The sequence below is a fragment of the Sesamum indicum genome, linkage group LG8 (genome assembly GCF_000512975.1).
Source record: "Sesamum indicum cultivar Zhongzhi No. 13 linkage group LG8, S_indicum_v1.0, whole genome shotgun sequence".
In the NCBI taxonomy this organism is placed as follows: Eukaryota; Viridiplantae; Streptophyta; class Magnoliopsida; order Lamiales; family Pedaliaceae; genus Sesamum; species Sesamum indicum.
The window spans coordinates 9,393,017-9,419,521 of NC_026152.1; the positions used below are offsets into that span (position 1 = coordinate 9,393,017).

Here is a 26,505-nt window from a genome sequence, read left to right on the forward strand (position 1 = left end):
AATAATGATAAAAAAATAACTACCAAAAAAGGATTGTTACGAAATTAGATAAATAAATAAAATAAACATTTAAAATATATATTAGTATATGAGAAGTTTTTTTCTCTCATAAATAATGGTTATAATGGTTTTTTCCTCTCATAAATATTTTTAGATTTATTTTCTTTTCGTAATTTTTAAAAATATATATATATATAATATTAATTTAAATATATATTTTAAAATATAAAATATTATTTATTATATGAATGAACCAGATTTCAAAATAATTAAAAAATGAAAACAGAACGAAAAGGAAAGGTGACAGGAGGTGCTCTCTCTCTTGAAGACATACAGTATAACTGCTTCTGACCCGCTTTTCAAAGAAAAGGCATCCATCTCACCAGTATTTGGTCTTCGCTTTCCGAATTCAATCAAGAAGCAATCACATCACATAATCGGGTATGGATTCTCCCTTCAAGCCCGATGTACTGAGAGGCAAGGTAGCTCTGCTGACTGGAGGCGGGTCGGGTATCGGGTTCGAGATTTCTACCCAGTTCGGCAAACACGGAGCGTCCATTGCTATCATGGGCCGCCGCAAGAACGTCCTTGACGACGCCGTCTCAGCCCTCCAATCCCTCGGCATCCCTGTAATCCTCTTCTCTTTACCCGTCGGAGATCGTCTAGTTTCCTCTTTTCTTCTCCAAATTGAAAGAATTGGCATTATAAATACTAAATGAAATTCAAACGTTGACAATTATGATTCGCCCATTCTATTGCAAAATTTGTATCTCAGGCCGTCGGGTTTGAAGGGGATGTTAGGAAAAGAGAAGATGCTCAAAGAGTTGTGGAAGCAACTGTGAAGCACTTCGGGAAGCTGGATATTCTTGTGAATGCTGCTGCTGGCAATTTTTTAGCGTCAGCTGAGGATCTCTCTCCTAATGGTTTTAAAACAGGTGTTTTAATAGAATTTGCTTTTTCCCCTTCTTTGTGGAAGCTCAATTGGACTTTGAAGCTTATATGACAGTGTTCTCTGAGGTTGTTGGATTGCCCCTTTCATAATTGTTAGCCAAATTCTTTGATCAAAGTATTGCAATTAACTAGCTATGCGCTAGTCCGGGAAGATGTATATAGCTGTTATTTTTCTTGCTTGAATGCATCTTGGAAATGGTTGAGGAGTTTAGGTCTGTGGGCTTCAGTTGCAATTTCTTTGTAGGATTCATACAATTCAAGATCAGTACCTCTTAAATGTCTTCGCACGAGGTTCTCTATATGATTGTTTTCAAAGAGAGTACAAGGCTTGGGACTTGCTTTTTGTGCATGATTGCATGTTCAATCATACGCAAAGAACCTGATTTGACTGAGTACCTGTTTGTAATTACTTCTTGCAGTGATGGATATTGATTCTGTTGGGACGTTTACAATGTGTCATGAAGCTCTTCCATACCTTAAGAAAGGTGGACCTGGAAGAAACTCGTCTACAGGAGGATTTATACTGAATATCAGTGCGACGTTGCACTATACGGCAGCCTGGTATCAAATCCATGTATCTGCTGCCAAGGTTTGTGAATTTGATGCTTACAGGTGAAAATAATTTGGCTCTCTTGAGAATCTTTGATCAATTATTTTTCCCTCTCTAGGCAGCTGTTGATGCCCTTACAAGAAATTTAGCCCTGGAATGGGGTACGGACTATGATATTAGAGTTAATGGGATTGCTCCAGGTCCCATAGGAGACACTCCTGGCATGAGTAAACTTGCACCTCAAGAGATAGATAGCAAAGCCAGAGACTATATGCCTCTCTTCAGACTTGGCACTAAGTGGGATATTGCCATGACTGCTGTCTACCTTGCCTCAGATGCCGGTCAGTAATCTTGCAATTCCTCATATTTTCTGATTGGCATAAACCTCTTGAGGCTTTTGTAAGGAAAGACAGGGGACTGCTTTTTTCATTACAAATGGTAGCATTCATAATGACTGTATTCTAATATCTGTTGCCTTGTCACCATTTGCATGAAGAGCTTTGATCTTTGTTTACATATTCTACTTTACAGTCAGATAGGATTCTATATTACTAAGTTTCTGGAATTTGTATTACAGACAACCTATGTTGTGTAAGTAGAAAAGATTCAAATAGTAACAGATGCATGATTCATGTAGTTCTCATAATATAATATCGAAGTTTCATATTCCAACAATCTATGCAAAACTGATCAGGTGTTCTTACACTTTCAGCTCTAACTACCCTTTCAAAAGTTTCTCAAACACCTCATTATATTAGGGGATTCAAATTTGAGTCTGGTTGCCCTGGTTGGACGTATAGCATGCAACATTCATCTCACATTAATGGCGATGGTGTTTGATTTTTCAGTTTCTTGAACTTTGCACCTTCTGTGTGAATAACAAAAGCTGAAGTTGCGTTAACTTACTGGTGTCCAAACTATTCCCAAGTTGCAGAATCCTTATCTTCTCCGTTCGTTGTTATAGCCATTCTAAATTATCCTAGTCTTACTAAAGAATCGATATTATTAATTTCGTCTCTTCCCTATTCTACGATGATCATAGTGTTCTCTTTGATGGATTGCCTTTATAGTCGTAACTGCTGCTCCGATGCACTTTAGAATTCTAATTAACTTGTTTATCTTGGAAACCTCATCACCTTCTCTCATTTATGCAAAGGTAAATTCATCAACGGAAGCATCCTACCGGTTGATGGAGGGCTTTGGCTCAGCAGGCCTCGTCATCTGCCCAAAGACGCCGTTAAACAGCTCTCTCGAACGGTGGAGAAAAGATCGCGTGCAGCTCCAACTGCGCTTCCTACCAGCAGACTGTAGCCTAACCTGAATGTTCAACAATATTGTCTGTCTACCTCTACCAATTAAGAATTGCAAACATAATACTTCTCAGAAATTAACTTTTATCACCTACTGTTTGTAATATGACTATGTAATCACCATTCAGGATTGATCTTGTTTGAGAAGTTTTTGATGTTTGAATTTAGGGTTACTTACATTTAGACCCTCATTAAAAATATACAATTACTCTTCTTTCCAAAAAAAGTCGTGAAATTACATTTACCCATCTGAAAATCCTCAATTTACACCTGATCTATTTCCGTTAAGATTTGAATGAAAATTGTTGGTGTTAGAGTAAGAAATTACATAAAATTTCAATTTTGTTCATCATTTTATCTTTTTACTTATAAAGAGATAAATGTACTATATATATGAAGTGGAGTTAATATCATTGTATTTTTTCTCTTATAAGTACAAAATAATTATATGAGACTATTAAATGAGAGGTAAAATTGAAAATTTATATAATTTTTTTGTAATGTCATTATTTTTTTATCTCACTAATAAAATGAGGTCAAGCATAAACAGTGAAATTTTAGGAGAAGCGTAATTATAGTTTTAATTTTTTTTTTTTTAAAAAATATAATTTCGTCTTTTTTAAAAAGATGCAAGTGTAATCAACCCTTGACTTTATGTCTGACATTTCAGGCTGCTCCTGGTTTTCTCCATGGCCAGGAGTTGCATTATTTGTTGGGCCCAAACCATTGATAGTCTAGTGCAGATATTCTGGGGGTGCTGAGAACTTTTCTGCACCATTGGTTTGAGACTAGGATCCATAGGCACAAATACCATATGATATGGGTACAGTGATATAAAAAATATAAAATAAAATTAGAATACAACACGACACTGATAACACTATATAATATATATTTTTATTATATATATTTTCAATTTTTCATAAAATTAGAATATATAATAGAAAAAAATATTAAGATAAAATATAAAATAAGTATGTGTTACATCTATATTTTTAATTAAATATAACTTCAAAAATATACACAATCAGTTTATTTAAAAAAAAACACAATGAAGTTTTTTTAATAATTTAATTAATTAAATCGTGAACATCTTTTAAATTTTTAGTAATTTTATCCTAATACTTTTAGTTTAAGAAGAGTTAATTAATTTTTTTTCTTTTTATTAAGCTTATTTTTTCAAGACATCCCATTTTTTTAAATTATTAAAAAACAAATTAAAATACGTCCAAAACGTGTCATTTGTGGTGTGTTCGAAGCTGTGTCCCCTTTTCTTTTTGATTTTTGGACACTTCGATACTGTGTTTGAATCATGTCTTTATCTAACAATACATTAAGTAATTTTTTGAAATATTCGTATATTATAGATTTGAAAGAGGTAGACCTTAGTGCATACCCACAAATTAGTGAAAGATGGGAGTTAACTTATTTCTTTTCATATTTGCCAATCACTTGAAAATTACTCAAAATCATACCCAAAAGACAAATAAAGAAACGATTATATGCAAAATTGTTGGTCATAATAGGTTTTACCAACAAATTTGAAGGCGTAAGTTTAAGTATTACTGTCATTTTATATAATTTATTTATCGTTATTAATTATATTGATGTATTGGTTGAATAGAGCTATTATTCAGTATTTTTAGACGAGTTATTGTAATTTATTTACCATTATTAGTTCATCACCTTTTAGGAATTTGGTGATACTGTTTATGTGAATTTGTACTCACATCAATTGTTGTGTCCAAGTATAATTGCCATGTTTACCCCTCTTCTATCTTTTATTTATTAAAAAAATAAAAATAAAGAAGGGTGGAAATGATTGATGGGAGAAAGAAAATAAAAAAAAAGTATTTTTTTTTTTTAATTTCTTTAGGTAGAAGATGTAAAAATATGACAAGTTTTTTGGCAAAATAAATAGAAAAAACATAACCACAAGACAAGCATGGAAGCACAGTGAGCCTGAAAATCATCGAACATCTTCAACCTCTACTCAGCGATAAGAGAAATCTGAAATCTCCTCAACACCCAATCCCCACACCCTCTCCACAAACAATATTACCCCTTCAATCCACACCTTTTGTTCTTTTTCATTTCACTTCCACAATTGTCAGAGGAGAGAGAGCCGCCGACCCATTCCACACACCGTGACAATGGCGTCTTCAGCTGCATCACCAGCCTTCTGCGGCATTCCCAAGGCCTCCACCGCCGCCGCCAGGGCCTCTCTCACTGCCCCCACCACCCGTTTCCTTTCGAAGACTCCACTCCGACGCTTGGGCTTCGCCGCCGCTGCCGCCGACCCGCTTCTCTCACACCATGTGGCCACCAAGCTGGTTTCATTCAAGAACGCCTCGGCTAAGCCCGTCAGAGGAGTGGCCTCGATGGCGAAGAAGAGTGTGGGAGACCTCAGCGGGGCGGACCTCAAGGGTAAAAAGGTGTTTGTCAGGGCTGACCTCAATGTGCCTCTTGATGACAGCCAGAATATTACTGATGACACTAGGATTAGAGCTGCTGTCCCCACCATTAAGCACTTGATCAGCAATGGTGCTAAGGTCATACTTTCCAGTCACTTGGTGAGTGATTTTACGGGATTTTCGTTTTGATTAATGTTTCTGCGAGTTCCAGAAATGCGTTTGATCATATGTTGCTGCAATTCTCCTATCTGGGGTCTTCATGTTTGTATCTGAATTTCTTCATACATTTGTTGACTACTAGAATAGAGTTTCGATCTTGTGTCTGTTCCATGTAAAGTTATACAGACGCAATACCTAATTGGGGAGTTTCGGTTCCCAGAATTTGTTTGATTCAGAATAGATCAAAGACCATTTTTTCTCTTTCGGAGTTTTTGATTTTTGGAATGTATGGACTATATATACAATATGATCAAGCTCCCGTTACATGAAACGAGTTAATCTTCGGTCATTGTTTTGTTTTGAGCTCAAAGGATATACAAGTTTAAATGGCAAAATGCCAATATTTGCTCTCATGGGATTCTTTTTCTAATCTTATTTTTCTATTTCATACTATAAAGAATATCTTCATTGTGATGCCTCTTTCTTCTTGTTAGTTTTTCCTCGTTATTGGTTATGTTTTCATCCCTTCAGATGAGACAAAATTGTTCTACTCAATTGAGATGCTTCTTAATGTATCATTAAGTTGTTTCTTTCAATCAATTATTGGTGATTTTTTGTTATTTGTTTAGGTGATATATGTCTTACGTAGGATCTTATTTATATGTGTGACATGCTTTTAGTTTGTGACTGCCTGAGTTCATACTTGGTTCTTATTCTTGGCTTCTCAGGGACGACCAAAAGGCGTCACTCCTAAATACAGTCTCGCACCTCTTGTTCCCAGGCTTTCTGAACTACTTGGTATTCAGGTACCATTTATAGGAAATTAAAGAGAAGAATGTAATTAGGGAAATAGCACGACATAATTCTGTTTCCAGAAGCCACTTGAAGAAATTCAGTGCTCATTCATTTCTGCTTATGCATTATTACTGGTTGAGCTTTTCTACGCCGACTGTACTGATCCAGGTTGTGAAAGCTGATGACTGCATTGGCCCAGAGGTTGAGAAATTGGTGGCTTCACTACCTGAAGGTGGAGTCCTCCTGCTTGAGAATGTGAGGTTCTATAAAGAGGAAGAGAAGAACGAGCCTGAGTTCGCAAAGAAGCTTGCCTCGTTGGCTGACCTATTTGTGAATGATGCCTTCGGTACTGCACACAGAGCACATGCCTCTACTGAGGGAGTTACAAAATTCTTGAAGCCCTCTGTTGCTGGTTTCCTTTTACAAAAGGTTAGATCATACCATATTACACGTGGGGATCAGCATACAAGTGTAGCGTTTAATTTCTTGTTTGTTAACCTTCAAGGTCCGTTTTTGCTGTTTCAGGAGCTGGACTATCTAGTTGGAGCAGTCTCAAGCCCAAAGAGACCGTTTGCTGCTATTGTGGGTGGTTCAAAGGTCTCCTCTAAGATTGGAGTGATTGAATCACTTCTAGAGAAGTGTGATATATTGCTGTTGGGTGGAGGAATGATCTTCACATTTTACAAAGCACAAGGGCTGTCAGTTGGATCATCCCTGGTTGAAGAAGACAAGCTAGATCTTGCAACATCACTCCTCGAGAAGGCCAAGGCTAAAGGAGTGAGTCTCTTGCTACCCACAGATGTGGTTATAGCCGACAAGTTCGCCCCAGATGCAGAGAGCAAGGTCCTATTCGTTGAGCCTTAAAATCTCTAGTTAATTGCTCCCTTCTTTATCTGTCAGTGTGTTAATCTGTAACTGTGTCTCCCGAGGCCAACTTTCTTGCTCGGCTACAATTGATTCAGACCATTATTTCAGAATGTTTAGCTTTATTAGTCTTCAAATGCTATGTTAAATCTGGAACATGCAGGTTGTGCCAGCATCAGCTATCCCAGATGGCTGGATGGGTTTGGACATTGGACCAGATTCTGTCAAGACATTCAGCGATGCCCTGGAGACAACAAAAACTGTTATTTGGAATGGACCAATGGGAGTGTTTGAGTTCGACAAGTTTGCTGTTGGCACTGAGGTATCTTTTACTATATCTGCAAACCATTTTCTACCAACTTGATGCATCAAAAAACAAAAAAGAAGTATTATAAAACGCACGTACTGAGAATGTTGGTTGTTGTTTGCAGGCAATTGCAAATAAGCTGGCTGAGCTTAGTGGGAAGGGGGTGACGACAATTATTGGTGGTGGAGATTCAGTTGCAGCTGTGGAGAAAGTTGGAGTTGCTAACGTGATGAGCCACATATCAACCGGCGGTGGTGCCAGTTTGGAGCTCTTGGAAGGCAAAGAACTCCCCGGTGTCCTTGCCCTCGATGAAGCCACTCCAGTTGCCGTGTAAGGGCATTACGTAAGACGTCCATTCTAATCAATTTTTTTAACCCAGTCCGGTAACTATGTGTCTTTCCTGAACAAGAGATGTTGTAGAATACGGACGAGTTCCATGTAATATATCGTCTCGATCAGGCTTTTTCTTGTCCAAAACACAATAATGAATGGAGAAAAATTTGAGGAAGGAATGTATTTTGATATCTCCATTCTTTGCTGCCCTCTTTTCTGGTAATAATACTAGCTTTGTTTAGTCATTGTGAGGATCTCTGATTGACATCTGGTGTTTTGTAAAAGGTTAGAAGGGGGCCATTGAAAATCTTGAGCAAACTGTGAAACACAATTGATGCGCTTGCCTAAGCTGAAGGTCTCATCACCATTGTGAGGCTCACAGTCACAGGTGGAGTTTTCCCCAAAATGGTGGTCCCTTTAGCTTCTTATAATTATTCATAAAGCAAGTTGCTCTTGGCCAACCCACCACACTGGATCAATAATTTTTCTCCCTGCTACCTTATTATATACTTAATTCAAATTTTAAATAAATCAACTAAATAGTTCAGTCAACCAGCCAAAAAATGCTAATATATACTTTTAAATTTATACACTTATTATATGAAAAATATGATTCATTTAACTTTCCTTTGTCATTCGTTATTAAATTGGATAAGTTGCTAATATAACTTTATAAGATATTTACTCTGTACTATTAAGGCCCGATTTTTATTCATACGTCCGGTATAAATAACTATTTTTCTTGAATAATTCAATTCAAACTGTTCGAGTTATATACCACAATTAATACAAAACTTCTTTTTTTTTCTCACCTATTACTAAAATAACTCATATCACCAAATAAATAAAATTTTGTTGTTCTAAATCATCTGATATTACCCAAATTCAAGTTAAGTAGAATTCCAAAAGAGCAATAGGGAAAGGTAATAACAAGCACATTCACATCTCAGGTTAAGTACTTTCTTGATGCCCAACCACATTCATTCATCAATAATAACAAGGTAGATTATATTTGCTGAATTATGGTTGTTTTTATATTTTGGCATCTAACTTTTTTTTGTGTCTCATCTTAACTTGGTGAAATTTTACACTTTGTTATTTATAACTAATTTTTCACTAAGCTTTTTATTAAAAAAAATATCATATGCAGTGCACATGTGATCTTTAAGAATTATGTGATGTGATATTTTTCTGATTAAAAAATAAATAAAAACAGGTCATATATGATAAAGTACAAATTTTACAAAGTTAATATGATAAATTGACATAAAAAAATTTAAATACTTAAATATAAAAATACATATAATTCAAATGATAAAATATAATTTATCCATAAGAATAATAAAAGCACTACTGATCAAATTATACAAGGAGCAATAACTTCCATTTGTCTCGGGTCATGTTCAGCAAAAACCGGATTTAATTTTAGCCTGTGACCTATTCTCTAACATACATACATATATATTTACGACACCTTCTCGATTCTTCCACTACATTTTCGCGTATGTGATCTTCTCCGCACCACATTTCACAGTTATTGAACCAGAACTTCCATTCTCGATACTCGAGGTAGGCGTAATTTTTATCTTCTCCACAAATCCTACTGTCTTCTACGTATACGTGACTGATTGTTATTGAGATATTGATTTGCTTTGAGTTTGTGTTTGTGTAGGATTTTGATTTGAATAGTAGAAATGGCGACGAAGAAGAGCGTTGGATCATTGAAGGAAGCCGATCTGAAGGGGAAGAGAGTTTTCGTCAGAGTGGATCTGAACGTGCCTTTGGATGATACCTTCCACATCACCGATGATACCAGGATTAGGGCCGCCGTCCCTACTATTAAGTACTTGATTGACCACGGCGCCAAAGTCATACTCTCCAGTCACCTCGTATGTGCTTTCGAGTCCTTTTAGTTGCAGTTCAACTGAAGAATTAATGAGTGTTGTTTAAATTTCAGTGTTCTGGTTCGGATTTATTATTTGATTTCAGTTATGAAGCCAGATTTATAAATGTGTATGTGTTGGTTGATTTATTGTTTGTGTTTAAATTAAACCGCGAAGCTTTGAATTGAAAGATTTGTTACTCTCAGCTATATTTTTAAACTTCTGACAAGTCTGTTCCATATGATGCTCCTCTGCTTCTTAGGCTCGAGTGCAACTGATTGATTATCTCGCACTTTATGTTGCATTGTAGTGGAAGATTTGTTGCTCTCAGTTATATTTTTAAATTTATGGCAAGTCTGTTCCATATGATGCTTCTCTGGTTCTTAGACTCGAGTGCAACTGATTGATTATCTCATACTTTCTGTTGCATTGTATTCGAAGATTTGTTGCTCTCAGTTATATTTTTAAACTTCTGACAACTCTGTACCATGTGATGCTTCTGTGGTTAGACTCGAGTGCAAGTAATTGATTATCCCATGCTTTCTATTGCATTGTATTGGAAGATTTGTTGGTCTGAGTTATATTTTTGTGTGAAAATCTCTTGGACATCCATAGATGCCCAAATTCATAATCCGGTGATGAAGTTCAATCATTATGCCTTTCATATGTGTTTTAGGGGCGTCCAAAAGGCGTCACACCAAAGTACAGTTTGAAGCCCCTTGTTCCTAGACTCTCTGAGCTTCTTGGAGTTGAGGTATGTGTTATAGGAGTTTGAGTTCATGTCTGGAGATGCCTTTGTCTTATCTAACTTCTTTGATATTTCCAGGTGAGGGTGGCTAACGATTGTATTGGTGAAGAAGTTGAGAAGTTGGTAGCTAGCTTGCCCGAGGGAGGCGTTCTTCTCCTGGAAAATGTTAGATTTTACAAAGAGGAGGAGAAGAATGACCCTGAGTTTGCAAAAAAGCTTGCATCCCTTGCCGACTTGTATGTTAACGATGCATTTGGAACTGCACATAGGGCTCATGCTTCAACTGAAGGGGTTGCCAAGTACTTGAAGCCTTCTGTTGCTGGATTCCTTATGCAGAAGGTTCGTGAGTGTTATACACTTTAATAATTCCTAATCCAATCTTGATTGTGAATGTAGTAGTTATTTCTCATATTGTAAGAAGTTTTGCACTTCCTGCGCCACATATTCCTAGAAGGTATTTTGATGTTAGATGGTCGGAGGAAGTTAGCTGCCCCAATATTTCGTTTTCTACTGGCTGCTCTTGATTCTTATATGTATGAATGGACATGTGCTCCTGAGTCATACTGTGACTTCTTTACTGTGCTTTTCAGGAGCTTGATTATTTAGTTGGGGCTGTGGCCAATCCGCAGAAGCCATTTGCAGCAATTGTTGGTGGTTCAAAGGTATCCAGTAAAATTGGTGTTATAGAGTCACTGTTAGAGAAGGTAGACCTCCTCTTGCTTGGTGGAGGAATGATCTTTACGTTCTACAAAGCCCAAGGACATGCTGTGGGATCTTCACTTGTAGAGGAAGACAAGCTTGGTCTTGCAACTTCACTTATGGAGAAGGCTAAAACTAAGGGTGTTTCTCTCTTGCTACCTTCTGATGTAGTTATTGCTGACAAGTTTGCTGCTGATGCTAACAGCAAGGTTGGTAGTTTTACTTAACTCGTAAATATGACTTTTGGCTGCACTGCTTGAATTAATTTAAGTTTCAGAGACGATTCTGCAGTGCTATATCTAACAAATTCGCCTTGTTCAACAATGAAACAGATGCAGCACTGTTTTTGACAATTCATGCTATAAAAGCATTTGTACTTGCTATATCAGTATTACGATTTTGCTATTCCTGTTTCTTTAGGTTGTTCCGGCATCTCAAATTCCTGATGGCTGGATGGGTTTGGATATTGGTCCCGACAGTATTAAATCATTCGGTGAAGCTTTGGAGACTACCAAGACCATCATCTGGAATGGACCTATGGGCGTCTTTGAATTTGATAAGTTTGCAGCAGGAACAGAGGTACTTGATATCATGAAATACATTTAGCTTCATGATGTTTGTCCGCATAAAATTTCACAAGTTGTAGCTTTGGAATTAAGCAGGTTTAATTGTTTTTCCAGGCCATTGCCAAGAAATTGGCGGAACTTAGTGGCAAGGGGGTGACGACAATCATCGGAGGAGGTGACTCTGTTGCTGCTGTTGAGAAGGTTGGTCTGGCAGACAAGATGAGCCATATCTCAACTGGAGGGGGTGCCAGCTTGGAACTTCTCGAGGGGAAGACACTACCTGGAGTTCTTGCTCTTGATGATGCTTAAGCAATCGTTCCTGCTATTTTTCATTTTTGTCCATCCCTCAGTTTTCATGTCTGGTTTTGGCCAGAGCGTGTTTACATTACTGTCAGAGCTGGCCTTGTAGAGTGGTAGATCAAATTTAAATAATCTCTACCATGACTTGAAATTCATGCTTTGCTGAATAACAATTTTTTTCTGGTTTTGCTTGTTGATATAATGGAGTGATGATTTCAGGATTCTCCTACCGCTTGCATGTTTTGTGATACTGGATGGAGTGAATGAAGACTACCACACGGTGCACATATGAAATCAGTGATTGCTTGAGAATTGCTCTACAATTGTGTTAAATCCATTCAATTTACCGCTGCTGGAATGTGAAATGTAGATTTTGTCTGCACCTTATGTTTTCCTTTTAGGCGCATCTGTCAATTGATGCAATTACATCCATATGAAGACATCAAAACTCATTAAATTTGACATGCCATTAGACTGCCGTGGTTTATGGTTATATTTTGCTGTGATGTCTGGACAATCATTCTTTTTCTGTTTGATCGCACTTGGGGGTGTCAAATTTGCTAGGAAGTTTCAAGTTGTGTATTTTAACAATTATGTTCTGAGCAATAGAAGACACAAGTTCTCCCCAAGAAAATACTCATCCGTGGCTCAATACTGCACCCAACCTAGTAATCCGTTCGACGTGATCAAAAATAGTTATTAGAAAAATCTCAGTTCAAACCCAGGAAATAATATTGACTTCCCCATCCTATCTGTTCCATGAACTCACCTGTTCCTTCATTTAGGTTTTGTTTTCCCTGCGATCATCCCAATTTAATGAATCCTAAATATTACAATATAATGTTTAAACATCACTTGTTGGGAAATTCAGTGAGTGCGACATTTAAATGTTAAATTATTGTACGGATGACAGAAATTGTTTTTACCAGAGAATGCAATTCCTAACGTGCTTCACTGAAAGCGTTCAAAATCTTTCTAGGCGCAATTTTCTTTAAATAGCAACCTTATAAAGTGATATAGCGTGTGCAGTAGCAACCGTAACCCTTCCACGCATTTACTACCATGCAAATATATTCTCATTTCACACCAAAACCTATATAAAATTAGACATAAGTATTTTCTACTAAAAATTGAAAATGAAAACACAAACAAACAGGCAAAAATATATATTTTGTGAAATTATTCTAGTAACTGATGTGAAGGGAAAATTTGGCAGTAAGTAAAAGGTGACTGTCGAATTAGGACCAACCCCAACTTGGCTTTAGTGGATCCAAGCAACACTGGCCGGTTATCTTTCCACTGCAAAGAATGGGAGGAAGTCTGGTGGCCATGAAGCCTAAGGCCTTTACACAAACTCCATGGCCAAACTCCCCACTTGGAATGGGCAGACCAGAAATAAGCTGCTGGAATTCAGCCAACCAAGTTAGCCCAACATTCAATCACTCCCACTTGAGTTAAAAGCCCATGTTACCGAGCTCAGCAAGCAACCCAACCAGGCTATGAATCAATAAGCAAGCACCACAAGATTATTATTTACCATGTGGGATGTTCTATCAATTCTCAAGAGGGTTTCTTATTTAGAAATGGAGGCAGGAAAGCAACAGAAAGGATTAAAAAAGGGGAGAGGTTCTTGGGTTTCTGGTTGGATGGGTTTGGATATTTTTCCCAACAGTATCAAATCAACTAAGAGGAACAATTCAACTCGATGTTCCTGGAAGAGAATTCTTACAAAATTAATTAACTGCTAAAAAATTATTATAAACCAAAGAGAAAAGGTGAATTCATCATCGGTGCTATTTAACAACAAAATGACATATTTAGGAACAAAAATTTGAAGCTAAAATGCTTAAATGAAATATTTAGTAACTAATGTGATGAGAGAAAAAAGTGATTGTCCAATTAGAACCAACCCAACTAGCTTTAATGGATCCAAGCAGCACCAACCTGTTATCCTTCCACTGCAGAGAGCGGGAAGTAGTCGTTGCTCTGTAAAACCAGCCTAACGCGTTGCCCTCCACTCTAAGAGCCATGAAGCCTAAGCCTTCGCCCAAGCACCATAGCCCAACTCTCCGCTTGGAACGGGCAGGCCAGAATTAAGCTACTAGAATCCAGCCAGCCAAATTGGCCCAACATCCAATCACCCTAGTGCCCCCACTTGGGTTACAAGCCTGCGTTACCAAGCTCGGCAGTCATTCCAACCCGGCCGTGAATCAATAAGTAAGCACCGCAAGATCGTCACTTACGATGTGGGATATTTCTCTATCAGCTACTCAAGAGTGAAATGAAGTTTCTTATTTCAAAAGGGAGGGAAGGAAAGCAACAAAAAAGAGAGGGGTTCTTGGGTTTGTGTTCCGGTCCTGACAGTATCAAATCATTCGGTGAAGCTTTGGATACTACCAAGACCATCATCTGGAATGGACCTAGGGTGTTTTGAGTTTGTTAAAGTTTGCAGCAGAAACAGAGATACCTCGTTGAGTCATAGTGCTTGCCTGCAAGAAATTTCAGTTCTAGCTTTGGAAGCAGGAGTAATTATTTGTTTTCAGGCCATTGTCAAGAAATTGGCAGAACTTAGTGGCAATGGGCAGACGACGAAATCATTGGAGGAAGTAATCCTGTTGTGGCTGTTGAGAAGGTTGATCTAGCTGACAATATCTCCACTGGAGGAGATGCCAGCTTGAGGAGTTCCTGCTCTTCATGATGCTTAAGCATGTAAATCCCGTTACGTTTCCTCTCAGTTTTCATGTCTGGTTTTGACCAGAGCCTGTTCACATAAATAATGTTGGAGCTGGCCTTGTAGAGTGTTAATGGTAGATCAAAATTACCTACGAAAATGAAAACTGCCTCCTTCCTTATAAACTGATGACGATGCATAGCAATCGTAAGACTCAAGCGCATTTGCTACAATCAAAAGAAATTGATACCAAATGCAAATATCAACAGTTGAACATGGGAAGAGAATCCTTGCAAAATTGGTCAGCATTTTGTAACTGCTAAAATATATTATAAACCAAAGAGAGAAAAGGTGAATTGATGATCATTGCCCATCCAATTTCAAAATCACAAATTCAGAACCAAATATTGAAGCTAAAATGCTTAGATATTTTTAGTAACTTACGTGATAAGGAAAAAATAGGGAAAAAAGTGACTGTCCAATTAGGGCCAGCCCAACTGACTTTATTGGATCCAAGCGGCGCCGGCTCGTTATCCTTCCACTGCAGAGAGCGGGAGGTGATCGCTGCTCTGTGAAACCAGCCTGACGCGGTGCCCTCCGCTCTAAGGGCCATGAAGCCCAGGCCTACGCCCAAGCACCATGGCCCAACTCCCCACTTGGAGAGGGCGGGCCAGAATTATGCCGCTGGAATCCAGCCAGCCGAATCGACCCAACGTCCAGTCACCTTGATGCCCCCACTTGGGTTACAAGCCCGCGTTACCGAGCTCGGCGAGCAATACAAGCAGGCCATGAATCAATAAGGAAGCACCACAAGGTTAGCATTTACGATGTGGGATACTTCTCGAGATGAATGCAGTCACACACTCATAATGGGTTTCTAATTTCGGAAAGGAGAGGCGGAGAGCAACAAAAAGGAGAGAGGGTTCTCGGGATTTTGGTTTTGTTTTCTGCATACCTGGATTAATATTTGGATTGGAGAAGTGCAGAGAAGAAGCCCTTGGTGGTTATGAACTTGATTTGCGTGACGGCGAGGCTAATATTCCAACTCTCTGCGCGGTTCTTTATCTGCTGTGATTATGAGAAAGGAGAAACAGGTGGGAATTTCTGAAGAGATTGTGGTTTGATACGCCATAACCATAAGCGATAGCTGATGAAGTCTCGCGCAATCATACACTTCATCCTGGAAGTGGGTTTTGGGTTTGTGAGAAGCCAAAACATCCAAGTATAGAAGGATGTGCTTCTGTGAAGAACAACGACCTCTGAGTGAAACCATTCAGCACAGTTTCTTTGCTTTGCTGCTTTGATTTATGGGGGAAAGGGGTGAAAAGTAGAAAGAAATTGGGGAAGAACAGAGTATTTAAAAGAAAGTAGAGGAAATTCGCGCGGTGGAGAGTGGGGCACCAATCAGAAAAGGTGAAGAAAAGAGAGGACCGATCGCGATGGGACTCGAACCCACAATCTCCCGCTCCGGAGGCGAGCGCCTTATCCATTAGGCCACGCGATCTTGGATGTGCTTTGACTTAACAAAATTAATAATATAGTAAAAGAAAATTAAAATTATACTCTTCTTGCTAAAAGACTTTGATTTAGCACTTGCTTCCACTTAAATCAGATATATAAATATCCAGAATAGATTTTTTATTTCATATTGTTTTTTTATTTTATTTAATATACGCTCACTATGTGTATAAATTACAAAGATTACGTCATTTATTTTGTCCAAAGAAAGATTTCTCACGGTAGCAATAATATGTGTAAAGGATACATCATTTATTCGAAGTTTTTGTATGGTGATTCCTATATCTATACTAATATAAAATAGAAAATTTATCCAAACTCACAAATGGCGGTTAGTGATACCGCTGCACAAATTTTTTGTAAAGAAAAAAATGCCCCTTCAATTAATAAGATAACTAACTTATTTAACTTTTAAAATTTTACATTAATTATTAAATTAGTTTTTATTTGCTTCTTTCTTTCTATTCTTTTAATAAAATGTATTGGTTTATATAGTTTTACTCTTACTCATAATATATTTTAATCGTGACAAATTATTTATTATATGCACGTAAAAACAACGTGCCACAATTAGTATTAAATAAAATAAAATTAATTTATAAATTTGAAATGAAAAGAAAGGATTACAATCTCCAAAAATGAATATTATCCCCTAATTTGAGTGTATATACTACTACAATGGTACAGACCAGTTACTACAATTTGGAATGTACTTCTATTACACATCAGAACTAGAAGCATACAACCAAAACCCAAATCCCATTCTTGAACCAACAACATAAATGCACTAAAAGAATTTCAAAGAACAAAAACACAACATCAGAACATAAAAAAACCACAGTAAAAGAAGCAAAAATTCTTGCAGGTAGACCATTCCAACACTAAATCCACATCAGAGCTCTCTTGTCATCAAGTTCCAGATGAAGCAGAGGGATTCTTGGTCTTGTATCTGTACAACACTTTTTTCTTCTTGAACATCCCATTCTCAATCGTGATCACGACTTTCCCCGGTTCGTTGTTCTTATAAGAATTACGTATAGGTTCATCTTGCCAGCTTATCTTCCTGCCCTTCTTCACAATCACCGTATACGACTCTTCATCTGTGGGCACGAATTCCTCTTTATAGCTAACATCCCAGCCTATTATGGTCAAGTCCCACATCAGAATGTTCCCAGCCTGTTACAAAAACATCACAACCATTCATTCAGAGAGCTGAAAATCTTTAAGCCAAAGGAAATTCAATTCAACTTGCCTCTGGTGCAGGGATCTCTACAGTTTCAGTTGCTCCAGCTTTAACATTAACCTCAAAAACAGCATCTTGGGCCAAAAATTCGGGGTCATTTTCTCTTTGTAGTCCTCCGTAGGCAACAGGGATTTCCTCTGCACGAATGTACCTGCATTTCTTGTGCTGCATTAGTTGCAATAGTCTAATGAAAAGAGAATTAACATGTGATGAACAATGACAAAGTTGCATACTTGAGAAGTGTGTCTGTGACCCTGGAGGGGCGGCTGAACACGAATTTGCTCTTGGCCCTTTGTGTTACGAAAGGCGACAGAATTGCATTGAACGCATAATACCAGAAGGGAACATTGATAAAGATCTAAAACAGAAAAAGAACAAACAAGAGAATGTAGGGAGTGATCAGATCCTTGTTATAGTCATCTTTGTTGGTCCTGTTCAGACAAAGGGCACAATAGATGAGGTATGAAAGCCTTACATTTCTTGCAACAAATTCAGGGTAGTTGTCCTGAAGAATTGCAACGGCTTGTTTACTGACGAGCCGGAGATCCTTGCGTGCAGGTCCAGGACATTCCTTGAGATCATTAATTTGGACCAACGTGGATACTCCTCCAGGCCTGAAATCAAGCTTCTGAATTTCCTTCTCCAGCAATTGCAGCCTCCACCGAAGAAACCTCTCACGACTCGCTTCCGTTCCAAAGGTCTTGTCACACATCTCATCATCAGCAAAGACACCAAACACATTGTAGCAAACAGGATGCCCCTCACGGTCTAACCCCTTCATGTATCCCACCGAAACATAGTCGTCTCCAAAATCTTCGTCGAAGATTGAGTCGATTTTTTGTTCCTTCCTCCATTGAAGAGTGTTCCTCAACATCTCGAAGGCATCACTGGACTTAAACTCTCTAGCTATTAAGAACTTCAAGAGTAAAACATCTGTTCTTTTATCTCCCTTGCTTGGCAACAAGGGCACACCCCAAAGAGTTATATCTTTATCAACTTCAATCTCTATCTGAACCTTCTCTTCTCCATCAGGTTTTTGCTCTTCTTCCTCATCTTTTGCTTTCCCTTTCTCCACAATATCTCCTCCATCTTCTTTGGACTTCTCTTCATCTTTACCTTGTTTTTCCTTTTCTTCCTCCACTTTCTCACGTTCTTGTTTCTCTTCGCTCGAATTTTCCTTCTGGGATTCGTCTTTCTTCTCACCCTTCACCTTCTTGTATAACTTGTTCTTCAAAATCGCATATTCAAGTTTCGATCTCAGTTCCATCAATGCCGTCTTCTCCTGTTCTTTCAAATCATGAGGGAACAGATTTTCCTTGCTCATAGAATAGGATTCGTCCCCCTTTGCATCAGATGGTGAAGAAGACGACTCAGCCGTCTCGATTTCCTTGATTTTCTCCAGCACAGCTCCACCAGATGGAGACAATGACCGCTCACCCTTCTCATGTTCCTGCCTCTTTTCTTCCTCATTTCCAGCAAGCAGCATTGGATGATCACCCTTCTCTGTTTCCTTTGAATTTTCCTTCTCATTTCCATGCATTGGAGAAGTGCCTTTCTCACTTTCCACTGCATTCTCCTTCTCATTTCCATCAGATGACGGCAGGGCACCATCGCGGCCCTTCTCATTACCTTCAGATTCCGGCAATGAAGAACCGATCTTCTCAATTTTCTCGGTATTTTCCTTCTCTTTTTCATCAGACGATTGCGCTAAAAGAGCGACCTCATCCTGTCCAATTTTCATCCCATTTCCATCAGCTGGAGGCAACGTTCGCGTGCCCTTCTCGCTCTCATCGACATTCTCTTTCTCCTTCTCATCCTCCACTTTCTTGGGATCTCCATTTCCCTCCCCATCTTCGGCATCATCTTTCAAAACAAACACATCTCCCTTCACAGTTTCAGGACGCCCCGCCGCTTCCGGCACCTCGAATTGAGCCTTTGCGGCATCATTTTCTCCCCCGTCAACACCCATCAAATTTGTTTCTCAAAAATCAAACAACGACTAATCTCCCTACTTTCTTTGAGGAAAGAATCAAGAATGAAAGAAAGAAGAACGAAGTCTTTGTAGTAGCACTCCTGCATTCCCTCCCTTCCTCTGCTTACGTTTTGATGAATAACATTGGCAAGAAAACTGAAGCCGTAGACATGCAACCGTAATGTTACCAGGTATTTGCCATTTGTTGTCCACGGTGATAGGAGTTGAGTGTCCCCGCCTGCAATTTCCACCGTAGGATGATTGGATTCTCCATTTTTGGCAAAACAGTATGAGCCATCAGCCATGAGACCAACCAGAGAAAAAATTATTAGTTTATTTTTAATTTTTTTTTATAATAGTATGTTATTTATTACATTATGCGTAAAGAAAAAATAAAAACTATTATAAACATAATAGTTATCGTGGCAAGCTATTTTTATGTGCGTATAATAAATATTTTTTTTATTTTAAAATATATAATAAATAAGATAAAAAAGAAAGAAAAAAATAATTTATAAATTAATATAAAATTTGAAAAATGAGTAAGTAAATCATCTTATTAGTTGACAAATATTTTTAGTTTCACCAAAAATTTGTGTAACGATATCAATAACTACAATTTGTGAATATAGAATATCAATTTGTGAAAATAGAATATATATATTTTTTATATATTAGAACAAATACATGGTATCTGATAATTTTTCTCTATTAAAATAAATAGATATGAAAATTATGAAAAATTCATATTTACAAAACATAATAAAATTTGAGAGAGGTTTTATTATTCAACATCTTTTATTCCATGTATTTTATACAGGAAAAAGCATTTTAAAGAATATATGTCAAGATTTGATAATTCAAACGTTGGCAAATGAAAATCTTATTTTATGTTATATAGTTGTCAAGAGTTTCCTACGAATCTATGCAATAGGAGTCTTTTTTTTTTATGCTCTAATAGTAAATAAAAAATGCAATTAAAGAAAGAAATATAGATATGGCAGTGTGAAGATACGCAATGAGCAAGATCAGCCTTGAGGTGTATTCAACAAGAATCAATTTCAGTAATTCCAGCTGATGCCAAGACTGGAGCTGGTGGAATTACTATTTCTCCACCCTTCTGTTTCCCTCTTCCCCATCTCATCCATACAAACCAACACGCATCTGTGATAGATAGATATGCCACCATCCACAGAAGATGACATACCAGTTTTTAAGACATTCACAAATGAAATTACTCAAAGGATTTGAAGTTCCTGTCAAATATTTTACATTCTCTTTTCGTCAGAGTCAACGGAATCTAGTGAAGAGGCAAATCTCAGGGATGTGGGTGTGTCGATGGACATCAAAGTTACCACTTGAATCTACTCTTGGGAAGTGACAACGGGTGTATCAGGATTTGCTCCCCATTCTGTCCATGAACCATCATATATTGGAACATCGGTCTTCCCTAACCGGTGAAGGCCCTGAAATGCGAATCTTTTTGTTTTTAATCTCTTTCATGGTCAATAGCTACTGAAGAATTATACTATTGCCAGAAACTAGTTTCTCTTTTGGAGTGTAATCAAGAGGAGTTGAAGACCGGACTTACCAATGCCAGAATACATGCAGTTACACCAGTACCACATGACGTCACTACGGGTTTGTCCAATGAGATTCCTGCAAAAGATCGGGTTCTTAGACAAAGTTATAAAAGCAATTAGCTGTCAAAGTGATTACAGACGTTTGTTGCTTCAAATGACAAATGATGTCCATTGAGGCATAACCCCAAAACATAAGGCAGACCGTGTTACAAGAAAGAGAGAACTATTTAGGAGACTAGAGCTGTTTCAAAAGCAAATATGCTGTCTCCCATTCAAAACCAAGCATGCCAGTTAACATGATGTCAAACAAGCACCCACTCAAACTAAGGCCTTCCAAACAACTACATATGGACAAGAATATTATATCTGACCTTCCTGTTCATATCTCTTTTTGAGCTCATCGGCAGGTAAGAGTGTCTGTGACCCGTCCAACATCTGTAGGAAACCCCAGCACAACATCAATACTAATCAAGATCTTCATAACTTGTACTGTGACTACAAAGGAACAGCAACCATGCAAATGGCAACAGAAAGGCCCACTATTGAAAGAAAAGGCTAAAAAAGGAAGCTTATTTCACGAACATCAAGTGCTTATGCTGGAAGGGGACACATCTCAACATGGTATACATTGGGATGCATAAAAGAATTGAAAAAGTAGTTAATACAACAAAAAGGAAGAAAAGTTATTATACAATTCAACTTTTGTTCAGCATTTATAAACTCTACTACGTTTCTCCATATTGTGAACCTTGGTGATCAGAAATGAGACACATAGATATACATCCAGATTTCTGAAAGCCAGCTCCAATGAATCAGTTCTTCCGATTATAGATAGTCATGTACCTGGGCAAAGGGAATACATTTGCTCCCTGGAACATGGCCACTTCTTATTCCCTTTCGAGGCTCCGGTGCAACTCCATCAAATCTGTGGAAGGAAAAAAGAAATTCAACTGGTTGAGATGGATTTGAGATGTGAGATTTTAACAACTCCTACAAGCTAATGCACGCGGAATGTTTTAAAGTGGATCGATTTGATCTTTGTGTGCGAAAGAGAAACAGCTATTCAATTTCAGGAAACTAGAAAATGAAAAAATAATGGTGCACATTATCCACGAGTAATCCCTGATCGATAATAAATTCTTCAAGCATATGGATATAATTATAGCTAATAATTTTAAGTTTAAAAGAAAACTTGCAAAAAACAGACTCCTTTTATTTACGACATTGTGTTAGCAATAATTTAAAGCCAATGACATTAATAAAAGAGCGTCATGGCTAATATACCTAGCTTTGGAGCGAGCATCTACATGCTGATGTGTCTGTTCCTCAATATTTTTCTGAACCTGAAAAACTCATAGAAATCATAACCTGAATGTACGCTGAAAAAAGGGTCATACAAAATCAATCAGACAGAAATATCATACAAGCCTAACAGCTTCAGGTAATCAACCAAAAAAACTAAATCTCCATTTCTTGTGCCTTGCAAATTCAATAGTTATTGCCGCAAAAGCAGAAAAGGTTTAACTATTTTGGTTTGCAGGAACCCAAACCAATACGATAATAGTCATACAGATGCAAACAGAAAGCCTGAGAAAATCAATAGGAAAATTATTGCTCATGTTGTCAAGAATCAAGTGTTCCATTGATATTGCACCTCCTCGTCACATAGAATTGCACGTTCGACCTTTTTAACATCCCAATCAAATGTACCTCCTGGGGTAACTGTTGAGACTTTACAGAGCATTATTCAACAATATCCCGCTCTTAGTCGAACATTGTACCACCCTCAAGAAAAACAAGCCCATAAGACATTGGCGCTGATCAATATAGCACATAAGTTCATAGCTACATAATGAACAATGGAACTCAAGAAAAACAGACCTGTTCAAGTGACCAGATGAGATCTGGCTGAAAATTGGTCTGGAAGGTAATTGGTCCAACCTGCAGATATCAAGAGATCATTATTATTCCAGAAGCAAAGCATAGAACAAATGCCAACATTGAGCAAGAAAATGTAAGTAGTAGCCCGAGAGATACATAAGATCTGAAAGTCATATAGAACAAGCCTGAAACTGAGACATAAGAGAGGAATTAGGGAACAAGTAATATATTCACATGTATAACACAGAACGGACCCGTTGTCCCTGGTACACTTTCTCTATTGCCTCACTGGCTGCACTAGCTTTCAATATAGCATCACTTGATGCACTTGATTCAACATCATATCCTGAAGCACGCCATCTTGGTAGGCCTCCATCCAAAACCCAAATCCTGTCGTGCCCAAATACTCGAAACATCCTGTTTATTGAACAGAAACAAATAGTAGATGATTCTGTCTATGATGATTAAAGGATGTCTCAAGTAATACACTGAACTGCTTGTTGACTTCAAAACGTCAAACTTAGAAAACTCACCACCAAACACGGGCAGCGCTGAAAATTCCCTTTCCATCATAAACAACAAGCCCGTCTTTATTCTCAATGCCAAGCGCCGAAACAGCAGCAGCAAACGCTTCTTCTGATGGCAACATATGTGGCAACTGAATAAACCATTTAGGAATAAGGACACTTAGATTAGTCACATGCAATACACATGATTAAACTATGCATGCATTTAAATGAAGCTACAGGATTAAATGCAGAAGAACAAATATCTATGATCAATCTCCTAAACTTAGGTGGTCTACCAGCTGCATAGTGCATACAACCTATTTCTTGGTGATGGAGTTTATCTCATCTTGATAAAGAACAGTAATGGAGCTAAGTAGCATTAATACTATGCTAAAAGGTCTGATCACTTTCCTCTCTTGACTCCCAAATATGACGTGCAAATACAGACATCAAGGTGAAAATAAACATAGAGGGTATTTAGTAGAAGAAAATAACTTCGGACTATAATAGACTCCAAAGTTTTCCAAAAAGGGAAATTGAGCTTATGGAGCACTTATTAAATAACTAGCATTTCACAAGTGATAGCATCTTACATGAGTAGTTCGATCAGATATGCCATCAACATCAAAGAAAAGTGCACCTGGAATATGTGCAACCTGTCCACAAAGAGAATGTAAGTGTCATAGCAGAAAACACTAAAACAGCAGTAAGAAACAAATGAGTATCATGTAATGCTCAGATTAATATTAAGCGTCAACCAATGGAAGCAAACTATGCAATTTGAAGAAAGAGTACAGGTCCAAAAAGGTAGAGCTGTACTGGTAAATATTTTCTGAAGACTGTGGCACTAACAAGCAAGAAATATGCAAAACTACACAACATAGGTAAAGATGGGTCTGCACCTGATACTCTTGAAGTGGATTTCTCTGTTCATCTGGCATGTACCAGGATGCGTCTAACACCTGGAAGTATTAAGGGCCAAGATATCTTAACATTAAATTATAACCTGAATACAAGTACAGAAAACAAAGGCATCTCGTATAAAATGAATTACTTCTTCAGGTTACACTTAATCATTAGAAGCAATATTAGCAAATGAAGTTTGAAAGAGAAGGCATAATATTCCAATTCCATTGTGTCTCCAGGGTCAGAACATAAGTTCTCATGCGAGCAAATGAAAATTATCCCAGCTATTCAACAAGATCTAGCACAAGCAAACACAGGCATATTGCATCATCTTCAATCAGCATTTGCTTTATTGCAACACTCTCTTTACCTTGGAAAATGATATTGTTCCAGGAAATTTCACAGCATACATGTTGGATAACCGGCTTCATATAGTTTGAAAACAATATTCCCTTGAACTGCCTGATGACCCAAAATACTCAGGGGAACAGTTATGTAAAAGCCATTTATGGAGGATAGTATGTTGTTAACTGAGTGGATCCTTGTCCAAGGGGCAAGGAGAGAGCTCAGTACAGGGAGGCTACATAATCATATCTCAGTCTAGTATTAATTGGTTGTATACCAATTTCCTGGTGCCATCCTTTTTCATTCTGAACCCAAGCCTTGATGGAGATGTTACACATAATTGCAAAGAGATAAACAGCTTGTCACTAGGAACACATGAAAAATAAAAGTTCTATCAGAACTTCAGAGCTAAAATCGAACCCCAACTTTTCAATAGGACATGGAAACGATACACATCCTGTGTATCCTAAGAAATACAAGAATGAAAAACGGGATAGAAACTATAGATGTTCAGATCAGTTAATCAAGCAAAGCTGTAAACCTTAACGTCAGGTTCTCGGAGGTTGGCATGGAGCCAGTCAACTGAAACAACAGGCTCACTGGTTGACAAGGATTTCATGGAGAATGAAGCTTGCGCTGCAACTGATGCCGAAGACATGCTACAAGAAATGGATACCGAGGTTTTATATGCCAAATTGGAGGAACCTGACCATGAGGGAAATGCTCTCTTCTGAAACACAAAAACAAACAAATATATAATGTTCAATATGTAAAATATTTGTCTAGAGTCCTTAGAAGAGATTCAAATGTGAGTAGGGTAGAATTAATGGCCAATACACATGATTCCCCCCAAATAAAAGATCAACAGATTCTGAATTGCATTTATGTGGTCCACAGTTTTTCATTTACTATTTCATTAAATACAATAAATTTCATTGGGTGAATAGGTTGGACAACAACATGCGATGTTCTTACAAAAAGAACTCGACTTCCAGATATTAGTAATACAACAGTAACAACTACTTGAGCAAGGCGGAGTAAACTTGCATGGTAATGGAGCCTTCTATTCCAAAACCACTTGATAAACCTATTCAGGAAAACAAATCCTAAACCCCTCCCCCCACCACTGTGAAACTCGAGAGTCCTTTAATCATACAGGAACCAAATGTCTGCCATCTTGAAACGACAATTGAAAAAGAAAACACGAATTCACGTGTTCCACAAAATCACTGCGAAAATTTCAGAATTCGCCAAATCAATCACCATTTAACTTAAAATTTACAATCTAGAAGCTAAAACAAACGACTGGAATCCGCAAACCCACAACGGAAGAATTCAACAGAAGTAAAATTCCCCCATGGAACAACCACCAATTGTGTCGAGAAAACAGAAACACGATTGATTATTTAAATAAGTAACAGAAAGACAGACACTAATCATGGAATTACAAGCATCGAGAACGAGGAAACAACTCTAGTTAGAGAAGCATAACTCACCGGGAAGACTGAAGTAAAGAATTGGGATTTTTGGAGGAACTGTGAAGATGATTGAACGATGCGACGGGCGAAGAGGGCCCTGGAGAAAACGGCGGATGCCATTCCAAAAGTACCGATGGAAAGAGGTAAATAAATCAGAGTTACCAAATAAACTTGCAGTATTTAAAGAAGAGGGACTTTTGTCTTCTCTCCAACTTTGCTTCTTCCGCTGATCCGCTGTATCAACCGAATTGGAGAAAAAGGGTTTTGAGATTGCAGAGTGGAATTTGATTCTATCCCAGAACTTGGACCTTCTCCTTGTACAATTCAGCTTTGAACCTATCAACAAAAAACCCACTGCAATAAGCTGTAATAGAGTCCACAGTGGAGTGGAGAAACATTTTCGGTGGACTTTGGAGGCAATTTGCATTTTCGGTCTCAAATTATAGGTGAATTACAAATTTGGTACCAAATCTTTAAAAAGATTCGGTTTCTTCTTGACTATATTTTGATCGGTAAGTTT

At 37.8% G+C, this 26,505-nt stretch overlaps 5 protein-coding genes and 1 non-coding gene across 6 annotated transcripts; 3 read left to right on the forward strand and 3 right to left on the reverse strand.

Annotated features, from left to right (window-relative positions):
- Positions 286–2,974, forward strand: LOC105168104 (peroxisomal 2,4-dienoyl-CoA reductase-like). The gene is made up of 5 exons (XM_011088042.2): positions 286–629; positions 776–935; positions 1,371–1,540; positions 1,620–1,842; positions 2,658–2,974. Exons 1-5 carry the CDS (start codon positions 444–446, stop codon positions 2,810–2,812), a joined length of 894 nt encoding a protein of 297 aa, XP_011086344.1. The 5' UTR covers positions 286–443; the 3' UTR covers positions 2,813–2,974.
- Positions 4,735–7,928, forward strand: LOC105168105 (phosphoglycerate kinase, chloroplastic). Its single transcript, XM_011088044.2, has 6 exons — positions 4,735–5,384; positions 6,113–6,190; positions 6,348–6,608; positions 6,705–7,022; positions 7,207–7,365; positions 7,475–7,928. The coding sequence occupies exons 1-6, from the start codon at positions 4,965–4,967 to the stop codon at positions 7,682–7,684; spliced, it is 1,446 nt and encodes a 481-aa protein (XP_011086346.1). The 5' UTR covers positions 4,735–4,964; the 3' UTR covers positions 7,685–7,928.
- LOC105168106 (phosphoglycerate kinase, cytosolic) lies at positions 9,093–12,173 on the forward strand. The gene is made up of 7 exons (XM_011088045.2): positions 9,093–9,252; positions 9,356–9,572; positions 10,243–10,320; positions 10,393–10,653; positions 10,905–11,222; positions 11,434–11,592; positions 11,694–12,173. The coding sequence occupies exons 2-7, from the start codon at positions 9,378–9,380 to the stop codon at positions 11,886–11,888; spliced, it is 1,206 nt and encodes a 401-aa protein (XP_011086347.1). The 5' UTR covers positions 9,093–9,252; positions 9,356–9,377; the 3' UTR covers positions 11,889–12,173.
- On the reverse strand, positions 15,982–16,054 carry TRNAR-CCG. Its single transcript has one exon. It is a non-coding gene; the product is annotated as a tRNA-Arg (tRNA).
- LOC105168107 (patellin-4) lies at positions 16,679–19,501 on the reverse strand. The gene is made up of 4 exons (XM_011088046.2): positions 17,787–19,501; positions 17,545–17,669; positions 17,321–17,462; positions 16,679–17,244 (listed from the first exon to the last, which is right to left on the reverse strand). Exons 1-4 carry the CDS (start codon positions 19,278–19,280, stop codon positions 16,978–16,980), a joined length of 2,028 nt encoding a protein of 675 aa, XP_011086348.1. The 5' UTR covers positions 19,281–19,501; the 3' UTR covers positions 16,679–16,977.
- On the reverse strand, positions 20,294–26,341 carry LOC105168108 (thiosulfate/3-mercaptopyruvate sulfurtransferase 1, mitochondrial). The gene is made up of 12 exons (XM_011088047.2): positions 26,004–26,341; positions 25,049–25,237; positions 24,159–24,218; positions 23,850–23,912; positions 23,281–23,405; positions 23,002–23,164; positions 22,748–22,807; positions 22,151–22,209; positions 21,710–21,791; positions 21,238–21,301; positions 20,875–20,942; positions 20,294–20,749 (listed from the first exon to the last, which is right to left on the reverse strand). The coding sequence occupies exons 1-12, from the start codon at positions 26,103–26,105 to the stop codon at positions 20,648–20,650; spliced, it is 1,137 nt and encodes a 378-aa protein (XP_011086349.1). The 5' UTR covers positions 26,106–26,341; the 3' UTR covers positions 20,294–20,647.

Coding starts and splice junctions, on each gene's coding strand:
- LOC105168105 (XM_011088044.2), top strand. CDS start 4,965: ATGGCGTCTTCAGCTGCATCACCAGCCTTCTGCGGCATTCCCAAGGCC. Junction 5,385..6,112: donor TCATACTTTCCAGTCACTTG/GTGAGTGATTTT, acceptor TTGGCTTCTCAG/GGACGACCAAAAGGCGTCAC. Junction 7,023..7,206: donor CCCCAGATGCAGAGAGCAAG/GTCCTATTCGTT, acceptor TGGAACATGCAG/GTTGTGCCAGCATCAGCTAT.
- LOC105168108 (XM_011088047.2), bottom strand. CDS start 26,105: ATGGCATCCGCCGTTTTCTCCAGGGCCCTCTTCGCCCGTCGCATCGTT. Junction 22,210..22,747: donor TCATCTGGTCACTTGAACAG/GTCTGTTTTTCT, acceptor TGAGTTTTTCAG/GTTCAGAAAAATATTGAGGA. Junction 21,302..21,709: donor AATGTATTCCCTTTGCCCAG/GTACATGACTAT, acceptor GGTTTCCTACAG/ATGTTGGACGGGTCACAGAC.
- LOC105168107 (XM_011088046.2), bottom strand. CDS start 19,280: ATGGGTGTTGACGGGGGAGAAAATGATGCCGCAAAGGCTCAATTCGAG. Junction 17,670..17,786: donor CTGAATTTGTTGCAAGAAAT/GTAAGGCTTTCA, acceptor TTTCTGTTTTAG/ATCTTTATCAATGTTCCCTT. Junction 17,245..17,320: donor TAGAGATCCCTGCACCAGAG/GCAAGTTGAATT, acceptor TTTTTGTAACAG/GCTGGGAACATTCTGATGTG.
- LOC105168104 (XM_011088042.2), top strand. CDS start 444: ATGGATTCTCCCTTCAAGCCCGATGTACTGAGAGGCAAGGTAGCTCTG. Junction 630..775: donor TCCAATCCCTCGGCATCCCT/GTAATCCTCTTC, acceptor TTTGTATCTCAG/GCCGTCGGGTTTGAAGGGGA. Junction 1,541..1,619: donor TCCATGTATCTGCTGCCAAG/GTTTGTGAATTT, acceptor TTCCCTCTCTAG/GCAGCTGTTGATGCCCTTAC.
- LOC105168106 (XM_011088045.2), top strand. CDS start 9,378: ATGGCGACGAAGAAGAGCGTTGGATCATTGAAGGAAGCCGATCTGAAG. Junction 9,573..10,242: donor TCATACTCTCCAGTCACCTC/GTATGTGCTTTC, acceptor TATGTGTTTTAG/GGGCGTCCAAAAGGCGTCAC. Junction 11,223..11,433: donor CTGCTGATGCTAACAGCAAG/GTTGGTAGTTTT, acceptor CTGTTTCTTTAG/GTTGTTCCGGCATCTCAAAT.